Raw genomic sequence first — 15,196 nt, forward strand, 5'->3', positions numbered from 1 at the left:
AAGCTATGATAGATGTCAAGATGAAATTTATTTGATCTTCTTTTATTGAATTTGTCCTCAAGTGAGGAGAAAAATGTCTTTAATACACACGATGATAAATGTTTGATACCAATTTTATGTATCAGGTATGTATGTATGTATGTGTATGTATGTATATACTTTTCTCGATCTAGAAGGAGAATGATCGCGAGAGCAGTCTATCATTGATTCAACTTGTCCGTATTTCCACCATGGTGTACTCTTGCAAACCTTGACCTGAGACCATTTGTTTGTCCCATCAAATTTTGTCCAAAAATTAACTTTCTCTTGCCCCAGCTTCGATTCTGAGCTTTGGTGAGATATTTGTTGAATTCTAAGATATGCCTCCAGAGATTATCTTGTTTGAAAATGTTTTTCTTCTTCTTTTATTTTCAAAAGTATGAAAATATCAATTAAATAATTTTGAAAAATGTTTAATCAAAAGATATGAAAATATTGCCCCTTTCAAGGTTTCACAATTGACAAATCATAAAACAAGAGTTCATTGGATATCAAAGAATTAATTACACTTTTAATCCTTCAATAAATTATAGCTATTTGACAAGTGTCAAGATCAACGCTATCTTTGAGAGATGGTTAAGTAAGGGAGGATAAAAAAGTCTCAAGTGGTTATCTTTGATCAAAAGTATAGTGCTCATTTATTTGATGTTCTCTGATCTGATGGAGTAGCTTCTGTACTCAGTTATTGGAAGTGTTCTCTGACTCCCAACTCTCATGTTCTCATTCATGTAGTGTGATGCCTCATCAAGGGATTTGAGCAATCGTCTCCTATATAATAATCTTCATATTCGAGCCGCCCTTTCAGGTTTTCAACTCGAATCCTCCTTTGGTTTCAAAACGTTATTCATAATTTACGTCTTGAACCCCCCTTTGTTATTTTTTCTCTATCATGCATTAAAGATTTTGGAAAACCTTTTGTAAATAAAAGATTAATCCTGATGAGCGGAATGAAATCTGAAGATAGTCTTTTCTGTTTAGAAATCCATGTATGATTAGAATGGACTTTTAGGCACGTAATGTAGGCCATGGTTCAGGGTTATGAAAGAAATGGATAAAGGCCCAAACATGTGTTTAAAGGGTACTTGAACCAAGGATCAATTAACTCTGATGCCTTCGATCTTGTTTTGCTCAATTTGAATATACTCGCATGTCCTTCTCTTGATGTTTTATGATCTTCGAGTCAAGTGATTCTAGAGTGATTGTTTTTGATTAATCTCACGGTTTGAAGCTCAATGCGTCATTTAAGTCAGGAGACTCTTTGTCTGTGTTCTTTGTCCTCTTTTGTTCTTTGCTTTTCTTTGATTTTTGCTTTAATTTCTCTTTGCTCTTTGTTTTTTTCTTTGGTTTGATCTTTGCACTCTGCGTCTGGTTCACCTTTCGGTATCTCATTTGGATCAATTTTCTTCACTCAGATTTCCTTCATATTGCCCCCCCAGTGTGGAGAGTGATCCTTGGTTAGGGTTGAATCAAAAGAAAATATCCTTCAGGCTCAAAGGGGACACAAGGGATATATTTTCTCCTTTTGTGAAGGGATAAAGAAAGAAAGCCGTTCATCATCTCATACACAGAAGTCCTTGCAGAAGAGGTATCCCTAGGGGGATAGATTTTCAAGATTAATTGTTTATTCACATGAAAAAAAATGTAATTAATGCATGATAGCATTATTTTGAATGAATTCTATTTTTTTCTCTTCGCTTCTTGCTCTCAACATGTCTCAATTGCTCATGCTCGTCTTCAGAAAATTGATGCGAGATGCCCCACACTGTGTCTTCTTTGTAGGAAGGTTTATGTTCAAGTGAACATCTTGTACTCAATGTCTGTAGGTTTTATTGGTAGAAAAATGTTGGTTTTACGTCTAAGAAGACGATTGTGACTTTATTGACTCAAAGAAAGGTATGGGTATGACTTTTGTGTCAAAAAAAAAAATGCAGTGTTTCAAGGTGGAAAGAATGTTTCAAGGTCTCAAAGAGATAGAATGTCAAAAATTGGTTATTTGGTATTGACCAGGAATTATTTCCGGTAAAAAAATCGAGAGATTTTATTTTGGGTTTAGACGGGATAAGATAGGTCCAATCTTGGCGTATGTCAAAAATCTATAATTCTTGAAGAATTAAAAGAATATGTAATTCATTCGATATTCAAAGAACTAAAGATTAAAATTTGTTCAATTATTTAACCTTAGAAGGTAGCATCATTTCAGTCATCAAAGATTAAAATATTTAAGCAAATATTGAAGAAAGAACAAAAACGAGTTCAAACAAAACAATCTCTATGGATGCAAGTGGTTGATGCAATGACTTCTCTGGCTTAGTATTAGGATACCCCTGAATAAATCATATTATGGATTTTGTGCTTTAGTGTCTTGCAGTTCTCAGTGGAATGTCTGGAGCTTCCTATATAACTTTAACATCATATATCTCAGGATATGAGGACTATTTTCTCAGATCATCCTGGAAGGTTCAACCCTACGACAAGCTGAACAAGTTTCCATCGTGCTGATTTCAGCTTCTTACTTCTATTCTCAATGTGGCTAGGACCACTTCATCGAATCCTCTGCTAATTAATACATATGAAAATGCATAAAAATAAAATACAGATGCAAAATGCAAAGATGCAATGCAGATGCAAAAATATTGATCCCAACGATGAATATCGTAGAACAATTTTCACCAGAAATAAAGGTTTCACATTACAAGACAGTCCACTTTACAGACATGCCTTCGCTTAGATGCTGAGTCTGAAATGGGTCACTGCTTCATATCGGATCTTCGTCCTCAATAATGATGCCCCTCAAGCGCTCTGTAAACAAACTCTTTTAATGCCCCGGCGATGCTGAAGTCAGTGCATCACTCTTCGATGAATAACATCGGAACGATCGTAAATAATCTACTGCTGGATTAATCCCCAGACTTCAGTCTTAAATGTTGCACGATCTTCGAGCTCACTGCTTTGTCTCGGATCTTTGTATTTGGAACTGATGCCCCTAAAACATTCTGTAACCTAACTCTGTTAATGCCCCAGTGGTGCGGAAGTCAGTGTGCCGCTCCTTGATGAATAGCGATGAAATGATCGTAGATAAAAATCGACTGCTGGATCACTCATCGGATCAGTGGCTCATCATTTTAGTCTCGAACGTTTCACGATCGTCTTGAGCAAGTCTCCTTCTCGTACTCTGTGCATTTCTTTTTAGCCTTCGGTGCATGTCTGTGTACGCGACTGCTTGGTTGAAAACTTTTATCTCTTATTGTGAAAATTTTCTCTCGAATATCCCCTTGCTGATCAACATTTTCGCATTATGTTATGATGATGCAATGTAAAGAAGAATGAAAAAAAACAAAAACATCATAAAATAAATAAGTTAGTGCACACAAAGAAAATAAAAGAAATTAGTTAGTACAGGTAGACAATCAATGTAGATAAAAGTGTTATTAAAAGATGAATATAACACCTACCCATCATGATATCTACCCGAGCATGCTTTAAATAGATAATAGTCCTACCCGTACATGTTATCTACCCAAAATGATCTATTTTCAAGAAATTGGTCCTAACCGCATGGTATCTAGTTCGCATGCTTTATTCGGAAAAAAAATATTCTACAAATTTAAAAGGTTAAGGTTTAGAATCGTTCCTCCTTCGTGTACACCTATTTTGGGTAACTACTGACGGACAAAGGTTCAGTATGATTATACCTAGGGTGATCGTTCGACGGTTCACTATATGCTTGGTTTCGGCTCTAACGGGAAAAAGGGTACTCGAATTGTCCTTGATGTCGGTGCCCCCTTGGGCTACCAGACCCTCGTCCTCACCCATTACAGGTTTCGAGCGGAACGAGTTCAATTCGAGGGGATTCACTGCCTTATACCCATACGAGGAATAAATCCCTACGAAGGTATAAGGTATGTATCCCACGAGTTAATTGCTAAAACTCATACGAAGAATAAATTCTTACGAGAGTAAAGCATTCACCTCAACTAATTTGGATCGAAGCTCGTGTCTAGAGCTTATGTTATGCCAATGCGAGTGATGTGTGAGGAGGAACATACCTACCTTCGACCCAAAAGGAAAACAAAACACGGAAAAGATGAAAATCTTGATAAAGCTGAAAGCCAAAAATAAAATGTTAGTATGCCAAAAACGAAGCAATTAAAAATTTCAATAAACGGATCATAAGTTAACTATGTACTAGAAATCATAATTTCCACCAAGACGACAATGTGTAAGCGACATACAGCTTGACTCTCTAAAAAAACTCCCCAGCGGAGTCGCCAAGCTGTCATAACCATTTTTTTTTAAAACAATTAAATATTATTTTTAAAAACAATTATGACTTTAATTTGGAAAAATGGGTGATTTTGCATTGATTTGAATAAAATTAAAAAGAGTCGCCATCACCTTTGGGTTAGGTAGGTCGAATACCTAAAAACGTCTTTTAAAACAATTTTAAGAAAAATCATTTTTAAGACAAGATTCGGTCTGCGTTACCAAAGATTCATTTAAATGGATTCGGGAGTCGATTACGTGCGGGGAAGGGTAAGCACCCCACAACGCCCAAAAACTGGTACTGTGTCGCTTACATGTTGTCGTAAATGGTGGAAACTATAAATCGAATATAAAGTTAAATTACGATCCATTTATTGAAATTTAATTAATTTACTTCGAGTTAACTATTTAAAGAAAATCCTTTAACTCGATAAGAAATCTTGAAATTTGCAATCCTCCGTCGGGAAAGCTATTTCAACTAGTTCTCTTTTGTAAAGAATATTCTACCATTGATTATGTAAAAAATTGCGAATCAAATATAACTAAAAACGATGTTTACATACGGGTAAATTGATTAACTAAAAACGTGAATTGAATACAAATTAAAAAATTTGAAATTTACATTCACATAAAATAAAATAAATTGTCACTTAAAATACACACATTGCATCGTTTGAACAAATTAATTAGCAAAATATACTCGACTTATTTCAAGTTTCTATGTCGTTAAAATGCCGTACCGGATCACACCACTTCGATCAAGTGGTACTTTCCACGCCCATTCTACGCATACGTGTTCTTGAAAATATAATCGAATATTTCTTACATAGATAAAGATATAATGAAATAAATGTAATTGGAAATACAAAAATAAAATATTTACATTAAATGAAATTGAAAACATTATTTACATAATCCAAATAATTAAGTAATGAGTAAAATACACATCCATACATAAATGTCTAAAAATAAATTAGTAAATATTACAAACCAAAATTAATATAAAACATTTAAGAGGCTAAAATAATATAAACAGAAACTTAGGAGGCTAAACAGCAAAAACAGAAAGTTAATGGACCAAAAAAAACACTAACCGAAATTTAAAGGACTAAATAAAAAATAAAATAATTTAGAGCCCACATCACAAACATTAAACAGTCAAATACTAGAAGTGAAAATAACCCAAAAGTAAAGCTTATGACTAAATTGAAATTTCACAGAAACATGGAGGATCAAATAGTAATTAGATAAAATGTCAGACAGTGACCAAAATAGAACATTTGCAAGTATGATGGCTGAATTCAAACATCCACAAAATATCACAATACAAGAACTTAGGACTAGACTGAAACTATTACAAACATAATGTCTAAAAGTCAAATATTCACAAAAATGACATAACATACATTAATAGGACTAAAATAAAATATTTAAAAATGGGATGGCCAGATTCGAATATCAAAGAAACATACATGAAATATTAAATCAGTGGCTAAGATGTAACATTTAAAAATATTGAAACCAGAACCAAATATAAACCAAAAATGTTATAATACCTAGGATAGTGACTAAAATGAACCTAAAAGAAAATTTAAGCCTAAATCAAATATTAATCCCAATCGAACCCACAAGCCAACATAAAGGACCGAAATGAAAAGGATACAAAACAGATAACCAAAATCATAAACCTCACCGAAAATAAAAACTAAGAACAAAGATGGACTAAAATAGAAGGCAACCCAGTTTAAAGACTAAAACATAAATGTTAATAAATTCCATTAATATACATACAATGATCAAATAAAATTAATCACAAATCAATAAACCTGAATAGGCATAAAACCAAACTAACATTACAGAAAATTTAAGGACTGAAATAAACATTTCACAAATTCCAGGCTTGATATATAAAATTGTCATAAACATCAACACATATGTTAGGACGAAAATATAACAAGAAATAAAAGGAGACTCAAATAGAAAACTGAAACCTAAAAGACTAAATAGGAAATAAGCCATACACAAGCCAATGGCTAAAATAAAATATTCACAAATATAGTGACCAATGTCAAATATTAACAAAAATAACTTAACAAATAATAAAAGGACTAAAATATAAATAAGGAAACATCAGAATCTGAAATCAAATAAATGAAACTTCATTTAATGGCTAAATAATACGGTTACAAAGCATCAGGGACCAAAAGCGTAGTTACCCCATGCGTGAAATTACAGAACTCGTCCCCTCAAAACGACGCCGTTTCCCACAAGCTATAAATAGCCCAAATATCTCCTTGAACCGGCCATCTGCTTCATTTTCCCTTCAACATGAGAAAGGGAAAGAGAGAGAAGAGGAGAGAGTGAGAGAGAGATATCTAGAAATCTCTCTGGAAACGGCGAGATTCCGCCGTGCCGGCCGCCACTGACCGACGGTCGCCGCCGTACGCCGGCGCCGAAGGGAGAGAAAACGACACTATTCAAAGCGTCTCCAGACCCTGAGCAAGGATCTGGCCTCCGTTTGGCCTAAAAGTGGCTCAATCACAGTGGATTAGGGGAGAAACCTTTCGGTTTCTCCATCTCCGGCGACCGGTTTTCATCGGTGTTCGACCAAGGTATGGTCTCTATTCTCTCCTCTTTTTCCTATCTTCTCTTTTTTTTTATGTTTTCTCTTTCTTTTTCATGAACCCGAATGGTCTCCTCTTTCTTCTCTCTCTTTTTTTTCGAATGCCCCCTCCCCCTCCTTTTTGTTGCTGCATGTACTTTTTTTTGTTTGTTGGGTGAGATGATGATGATATCTAGAATAGGGGTATGAGTCTCATTGATTTTGCAGGATTAAATCCCGTAAATATCGGGATTTAGGTTATATTTTATTTGGGGGTTTTAAAATTTGGGGAGTTGGTGCACTGTAGATGATAACTTGGGGTTGATTTGTTTTCTGATTTTTCACTGTAGATGACGATGGTGGCGCGGGAACGGCGGCTGGACCATCGGAGTGGGCCGGAACAGTGACGGCGGCGCGGCTGGAAGTCCAACAGAAGCGGCGGCGGCGGCTAAATATTTAGGGTTTTGAAACCCTAATTTTTGTTGGGCTCGTGTGATGGGCTCGGGTTAAGCCTAGGTTGGGCCTTGTTGTATTGGGCTTTGGCCTGCAAAAAAAATATGTAATAATAAATAATAATAAAATAATAAGATAACGATAATAATAATAATAATAATAAAATAACGGAAAAAAACCCGGACAAAAACGGGTGTCCACAGAAGGATTTTTTTGACCAAAGCCTTGATGAAATTAAGCTTCTCAAGTATGTTAACAAACATGATCCAGCTGACAAGCATCACATTCTCCGATTGTATGATTACTTCTACTACAGAGTAAGTGAATGCTGTCCAATAACCGTCTTATTCCTTGTTCATGCTTCTTAATGTTCCTAGATACTGGATGTTTCCTTTTCTTATCATTTTATGTTCTTTTACCATTGGTTAGATGTTTTCTAGTTCGTTGTATTTGTGCTCTAGTCCTATTTCTTGCATGTTTATATTGATACATACAGTTAATGCTGGAGTGTTTTTTTTTTCCCAACAAATCTATAAATGCTTCTCTGTTGGTGAAAATTTTTATCTTTGGGCTAATGCATCTTAGTGTCTTGTATACGAACAAGAATGCTTGTGAATTTAGTAGCAGCTGACTGTTCTTTATTTTCCAGGAGCATTTGCTAATAGTCTGTGAACTTCTCAAGGCAAATTTATATGAATTTCATAAATTTAATAGGGAATCGGGTGGAGAAGTTTACTTCACAATGCCAAGATTGCAGGTTTGGAAAGCTGTTATCTTCAGAAGAGCATCTAATCTGTCTTACTGTCATTTGACCCTCTCTTAAAATTCTTCTTTGCAGTCTATTTCCATTCAGTGTTTGGAGGCTCTCCAGTTTTTGCACGGCCTTGGTCTAATACATTGTGACCTGAAGCCTGAAAATATATTAATAAAAAGCTATAGTAGATGTGAGGTGAAGGTCATTGATCTTGGGAGCAGTTGTTTCGAGACAGATCATTTATGCTCCTATGTTCAATCCAGGTCCTATCGTGCTCCTGAGGTTATCCTAGGACTTCCATATGATAAGAAGATAGATATTTGGTCACTTGGATGCATCTTGGCAGAACTCTGTACTGGCAATGTAAGTACTGGTATTCTTTGGACTCTAATTAGTATTTTCTTATTAATAATGGTTTTATTAGACTTGAAATATTTTTCATTGTTTCTTTTATTTCTTTGCAGAAAATAGTAGTATAAACCAAAAAAAAAAGGAATATTGTGCATTTGAACAAATCATTAAATTCAATGGAAAAAGAACTACTTGACTGGACCTGATTTGTGTTTGAATTGACTGGTTTTGAAACTTTAATAGAAAAAGAACTATTTGACTACATGGTTCAGTTTATTGATCATTACCATTACTAATTTATTGATTTATTGCAAAACCTGTCTACTAATGTTAGGAACAATTTGATTTGAATATGGTGTAGGTCCTGTTCCAAAATGATTCACCTGCGACATTACTAGCAAGAGTAATTGGAATCATAGGTCCCATTGAGCAAGGCATGCTTGCAAAAGGACGGGATACGTACAAATACTTTTCCAAGAACCACATGCTTTATGAACGTAATCAGGTATATATTTCCGTATCACTTGCTGGTTAAAAGTACTTTATTCTAGGCATTACTTCCCCATTGCAGTGAGACTACAGCTTGAATGTTGTTTTTGTGCTTAAGCATTTGGATTAAAAGTGACGTGTATTTACCAATATCTCAGGAGACGAACAGACTAGAATATCTGATACCCAAGAAGACATCGTTGAGGCATCGATTGCCAATGGGGGACCAGGGTTTCATTGATTTCGTCACTCATTTGCTTGAAGTAAACCCAAAGAAGCGGCCTTTGGCATCAGAGGCTGTGAAGCACCAGTGGCTATCATACCCGTACGATCCCATATCAGCTTGAATTGCATCCACATTTGTTGCCTCATTTCGCCCTGACTGGGGAAGGAACTGTATGTTTTTTACCTACGCAGAGTTGGGTTTATCCATTTGATGTAGTTCACTCTCCCCTTCGCATGCCGGCAAAGTGCATCGAAAGGTGTGTTTGATTTTGTTTGGTTAGAGTATTTATATTTAAATTCCTTGCCCTCATTTTAAAGTGGTAATTGAATTTGAATCAACAGTATGAAGGGTGTAATTTTGAAAAATGCATCCTACTGTGGGGGTGACCTTCATTACTGGATTTGATCATGTTGTACATGGGGATGGGTTATGTTACTTCATTTAGGTTTAGCTTTGTGAAATGGTTTTGGGTGTTGGCTGCTGCACTTTGCATTGTCCCAATTCCCTCTGATTTGATGATAATTCTACTTCCACTGCATTGTCTCTGTGCTGTTTGGAGATATTGATGCGTCTTTTGCGGCATAGCATCGCCGATATAATCTTTTATTAGTAAGTGCGTTTAGTATCTCAATTATCATTTTGGGTCTGTTTGGTAGACTGCAATTGGTTTTCTAGAGAATAATTTACGTAAAATGGATTACTTGAAAACTGTTTTACGTAAAATAAATTATTTGAAAACTGTTTTACGTAACATGAATTATCAAAAATTGTTTTACTTAAAATGAATTACATTTTTTGAAAAATAGTTTTCGGAAATTATTTTACGATGTTTTGATGATAATGTGTAAATCATTTTCACTAATTGTTTGATACATTATAATTAATTTTATAGAAATGATTTACATAAAATAAATAAAGTTATGTTCGTTTAATATTTTTTAAAAAAATTGATTCAATTAACGATTAAAAAAAAGTTTGATTTATTCAGTTAATAGTATTTCAATTTGATAGGCGGTTGAATGAATCATTTGAAAACTCTTAATTTTAATTATTAGTATTTTACTAACATAATACTAAGTTATTATATTAATATTAAATATATAAATTAATATTATTTATTGTTAATAATTTAATAATATTATATTATAAAAATAATAGATAAATATTAATAATTTATTTAAAAAAATAATATCATTATTACTATAATATCTTATTACGTAAGTGTAGATAGAAGTGGCTCGTATAATTCTCGGATAGGGTTCATGAGTCGATCAATCATAATACGAGGATGTCGGTTATCATTCGCCTTCTTGGGAGGTCTATTGGGTACAAAGTACTATGGAATAAGATTAAAGCTCTCTGGCAGCCACAAGGAAGTTTTCAAATGGTTGACTTGGACAATGATTATTACCTTGTACGCCTGGAAAACAAGGATGATTATGTGAAGGTTATATCCGATGGCCTGGGGGTTATTTTTGGTAGCTGTTTGACTGTTCAACCCTTGAGCCGTTCGTTCAACACCTCGAAAGATTATCCGTCTCAAATCATAGCTTGGATTCGCCTCCCAGGACTCCCATACAGGTATTATTCTAAAGCTCTTTTTGGCGCCTTGGCTTCGGAAATTGATAGTGGTTAAGGTTGAATATAGCATGAGAATAGGGGAGCGTGGTAAGTTTGCATGTTTAGCAGTTGTGGTTGATCTGAGTAAGCTCTGGTGCAGAACCCTCTGATTCCACGACTTCTGTGATGATAGCACCCGTGGATCCTAATCTTTCGGGTGATGGCCCATTTGGTCCACGGATGATGGCTGCTGACCGTAAACGTCGGCCTTGGAAGATTGTCGATAAGCCGGAAAGTGGTCATGAAAATATTTCCAAATCTATGTTTGATGTTTTAAAGTCGAGGGGTGTGGAAGGAGAGAAAGAGAATGTCGCTCCTGCTACCCAAGTTCAATTTGAGTCAACTGTGAAGGGTAAGGAGAAATTTCAGGGATAGTCTGTCCCTCGAACGGGTAGCGGTTTCGTGGTTGTACCATTGAAAGCCATTTGGATCATGCAAAAGAATAGCCTGCCATCGTCGAGTTCGGTACCTTTAGAGGATATCACCAACCAGATAGTGGATTCGAATCAGGAGCCAGCCCAAGTTCTTTCCAATTTTGGGGAAATAATTGTCCCATCGAATGTTTAGGTGGTTAAATCGGGGTGTTAGGATTTACGAAGTTCGAATCGATCAACAGAAAATGTGTCAAAAGGGGTGAATAAACACAAAATCTTGTTCATGTTCGTTCATTTAATAAATAAACGAACATAAATGAACTTCCCGCCACACGACTCATGAACGGTTCGCTGAACGTTCAGTTCATTTACAGACCTAGTTTCAAGAATGCAAAAAAAATTTGAAAAATACCAATTAAGGCAAAGGCACCATCCTGTATCAGAAAATAAGTGTTATTTTCATAATTAATGTGTTTTAGGTAATCTTCTTGAATAATTAAAATAAGAATAAATTACGCATTTAGTATCTAAAATAACAGTTTTGGTCTGTTTGTACTTAAACTTTTAATTTTTTCAAAATCATATTTAACGTTTAATTTTTGTTTTATTTTAGTAGCTCACTGTTAAAAACTTATCGAGTGATTTGCATGTGACAATTTTCTATGGGTAAATTGCATCATTCATCAGTCAATTATATTCTCACTCCTATTTTGTTTACTAAAGTTTATTTTTTAATTTGATTACTTAACTTTCAAATTACTCATAATTTAATCACTCTAACTTTCAATTTTATTTTTTTTATTTTTAAGTATATATTAATAAAATAATAATAAAAATATCATGTCATAGAAATTATTAATAAAATAAATAAGAGTGATTAAAATACGAGCAATTTGAAAGTTGAGTGGTTAAATTGATAATTTTTAAAGTTTACTAAATTAGGAGTGAGAAGATAATGAGTAGTGAATGATATTATTTACCTATAAAGATACAGTGACTAAAATAAAACAAAAATTAAATACCGGAAATAATTTAAAAAAATAAAAGTTTAGAGATTTAACTGACCAAAACTAATACTAATTTAGATACTAAATATGTAATTGTCCCTTAAAATAAAGGAACTATTTATGTAAATTACCTATTTATAATCCACTTTATTCCTTTTCAATCAATGGTCGCATCTTCTAGTTAATTGCTGTCATTAAAATTGCTCTGTCTTCCATTTGGTCTGCTCGTGTACAGCTGTAACAGTTGAACTGCGTGATCTAATCTGACAGGAGATTGAAAACGACAGAAAAAAGAACAGAAGCTGATAACTATGGAAGAAGACAAGTTAGACTTGTTTCTGGTTCCATTAGGGCTGATCCTACTTGCTCTCTACCATGTTTGGCTTCTTCGTACCGTTCTCAAGCATCCGACAAGAACTGTCATCGGCATAAACGCCGAGTCTCGACACAAGTGGGTTTTCTCCATGATGTCTGTCAGTTCATCTCTCTCTCTACTCTCTTCCTCAATTTCTGCAAATTTCCCCAGTTTTTGGGCTGAATTGCTATTACTTTTTTGTTATATTCTTTTAAAAAAAAAAAAAAGTTTTTGGATTCCTCTAGCTATGAATGAAAACATGACATGAGATTAGGGATCGATCGAAGAGAGTTCATACAGTCTTCTTTAAAATTTAAAATTAGTATATATTTTAGATATTTTATGGATAAATCATGTTATTACTATATAAGTTATCAGTTTTGATATGTTTTAGTATTTAAATTTTAAAATTTTTAAAATTATATCTAAAGTTTAATTTTTATTTCATTTTAATACTCGTTCACAATTTAACCTTATATTTTGAAAAAAATAAAAGTTGAAGTACTGAAACGGATTAAAACTGATAGATTAAACACTAAATACGTTAAATTTTTAACGACGGGTATTAAAATGAAATGAAAACTAAATATTAGCTATAGTTTTGAAAAATTAAAAGTTTAGATACTAAAACATACTAAAATTGATAATTTGAGTATTAAATACATAGTTTATCCATATTTTATTTGTTTTTGTTATTGATGATTTATTTTGGTTCCTAAAATTTTATAAGTTTATCCTTTTAAAATGTTAGAAGTCGTACTCTAACATAAAATTCTGCCTTCATTTCTGCACTGGATATTGATATTGCGGGATTTGAATATCTATGATTGTGACCAATAAAATTTTAGAAGGGAAAACATATTATCAATAGAAATGTAAAGAAAATAATTAAATTTCGAGTATTTGAAAATTTCGAAAGTGATTGCAAATACATATCTTCATTATAAAAATGCTGTAGTTGTTCTGTTTACATTATTACTGGATAACTAATTCTACTATGCTGGCTAGAATATATTGAGGTTTGTTGCTTTATGATATAAACAGAAGCCCCTATAGAGTTTATTTTTATGAGGTACTTTCCGGTGCCTAAATTATATTTCAAATTAACTTTTGGTGTCTAAAGAATATTTTGTTATAAATAGATGCCTAATGTTTTCTCCGTTATACTTTTTAGGTGTATACCGTTTAAAAAAAATAAGCTATAGACAAATTGGACCACTGTATAGAGTTGTATTTAACAGACAGCTTCCGATCAAGACATGCCTTTTGTGTGGTTTATCTAATGAGCTTTATGATTATGGCATGTTGATCTTTTTGTAAGAATGTGGCATCCTTGTCTGGTCTGAGTTTTTGTAATAACCAAAATGCAGCATAATGAGAACTTTTCCATAGGCACTTGTCTGTTGTTTTGGAATGGTGCATGTCCTGAGCATGAAATTGATGTTTCAGGATCCCTTGAAAAATGGTGTTTTAGCGGTACAAACAATACGAAACAACATAATGGCATCGACACTTTTGGCGACGGTAGCGATCACACTTAGTTCGCTGATAAGTGTTTTCGTAAGCAGCAGCTCGGACACCGGCAACTCAGCCTCGAAAATAGTTTATGGCAACAAGAGTCCTCTACTCTCTTCAATCAAGTATTTTTCCATCTTGCTGTGTTTCCTTGTCGCCTTTCTCTGCAACGTGCAGTCGATTCGATACTACGCCCACGTTAGCTTCTTGGTCACCGTGCCTTCGTCGGCAGGCAGCATGGAGTCCGTTGAGTATGTTGCAAGAAACTTGAATAGAGCAAGTTACTTCTGGTCACTTGGACTGAGAGCATTCTACTTATCCTTCCCCCTACTGCTTTGGATCTTTGGCCCCATACCCTTGTTTTCCTGCTGCTGCTTCCTGTCATGTCTTCTCTATTTCTTGGACACGACGAGCAGTTTCACACGGCAACTTCACCGCAGCTCGTTCAAGGAGGACACGATGAAAGCTGGTGATCCGGAATCAATCGATCACTCGTCGTAACTGCTATTGGAACTTTTAATCATTTGAAGTATTTGTATTTGGCTTAGCCAAGTGTATTTTCTATGAACTTTGTTTCTGCCAAGGAATATACATCAGGACTTAGTTTCATCGTAATCTTCAGTCTGTTCTTTCTCTCAATGGATTATTATTTTCTATCCAAATTGGATAAAAAGAGGTGAATCGTCAAAATTTGTCACAACTCCATTTCTCCTGTTAACATAAGTACTAGATCCATTAAGGTTAAGGGAAAAATTACCCCTCGGACGTACTCCAAATGTCCCCAAGTAAGCATCGAACGTCCCTGAGTTCGTTCAGCCGTATCCTGCCACCGTGGCACATTCCCGATACGTACCCCAACCGTCCCCATATCGTCCCTATACCAAAGACTTACTGGTTACTTGAAACGGAGTTCCTTTATCGTCCTAGTGCTTTATAGGTTAAGGGTTTGAACCCTGATATTGTGAGTTAAGTAAATTGGATTAGGAGGGTTGTTTCTATAAATGAGTCTTACAACATCCGATCCGAATTAATCGATCAATAAATCAAATACTAATGATTAAATAAGAAAACATTGCCTATTATTTTTACCTTTCAATCATTTAATATATAGTAACAGAAAATTACTTTGAATCCGCAATATAAGGGAA

The 15,196-nt window shown here is 34.4% G+C and overlaps 2 protein-coding genes across 2 annotated transcripts; both read left to right on the forward strand.

Moving 5' to 3' along the window:
* Positions 1–6,521: 6,521 nt before the first annotated feature.
* LOC120207829 (probable serine/threonine-protein kinase dyrk2) lies at positions 6,522–9,313 on the forward strand. Its single transcript, XM_039207249.1, has 6 exons — positions 6,522–6,662; positions 7,561–7,674; positions 8,007–8,114; positions 8,196–8,474; positions 8,824–8,967; positions 9,110–9,313. The coding sequence occupies exons 1-6, from the start codon at positions 6,522–6,524 to the stop codon at positions 9,296–9,298; spliced, it is 975 nt and encodes a 324-aa protein (XP_039063180.1). The 3' UTR covers positions 9,299–9,313.
* A 3,048-nt stretch (positions 9,314–12,361) lies between these two features.
* LOC120207810 lies at positions 12,362–14,610 on the forward strand. The gene is made up of 2 exons (XM_039207236.1): positions 12,362–12,651; positions 13,983–14,610. The coding sequence occupies exons 1-2, from the start codon at positions 12,490–12,492 to the stop codon at positions 14,547–14,549; spliced, it is 729 nt and encodes a 242-aa protein (XP_039063167.1). The 5' UTR covers positions 12,362–12,489; the 3' UTR covers positions 14,550–14,610.
* Positions 14,611–15,196: the final 586 nt, after the last annotated feature.

This window comes from Hibiscus syriacus, unplaced genomic scaffold, assembly GCF_006381635.1.
Source record: "Hibiscus syriacus cultivar Baekdansim isolate YM2019G1 unplaced genomic scaffold, ASM638163v2 tig00015426_pilon, whole genome shotgun sequence".
NCBI lineage: Eukaryota > Viridiplantae > Streptophyta > Magnoliopsida > Malvales > Malvaceae > Hibiscus > Hibiscus syriacus.

What these genes read in the sequence shown, in the direction of transcription:
- LOC120207829 (XM_039207249.1), top strand. Translation starts at nt 6,522, where the DNA reads ATGCGTGAAATTACAGAACTCGTCCCCTCAAAACGACGCCGTTTCCCA. An exon ending in TCACAATGCCAAGATTGCAG is followed by an intron (nt 8,115 to 8,195) that starts GTTTGGAAAGCT and finishes TCTTCTTTGCAG; the next exon opens with TCTATTTCCATTCAGTGTTT. An exon ending in CAGAACTCTGTACTGGCAAT is followed by an intron (nt 8,475 to 8,823) that starts GTAAGTACTGGT and finishes AATATGGTGTAG; the next exon opens with GTCCTGTTCCAAAATGATTC.
- LOC120207810 (XM_039207236.1), top strand. Translation starts at nt 12,490, where the DNA reads ATGGAAGAAGACAAGTTAGACTTGTTTCTGGTTCCATTAGGGCTGATC. An exon ending in GGGTTTTCTCCATGATGTCT is followed by an intron (nt 12,652 to 13,982) that starts GTCAGTTCATCT and finishes TTGATGTTTCAG; the next exon opens with GATCCCTTGAAAAATGGTGT.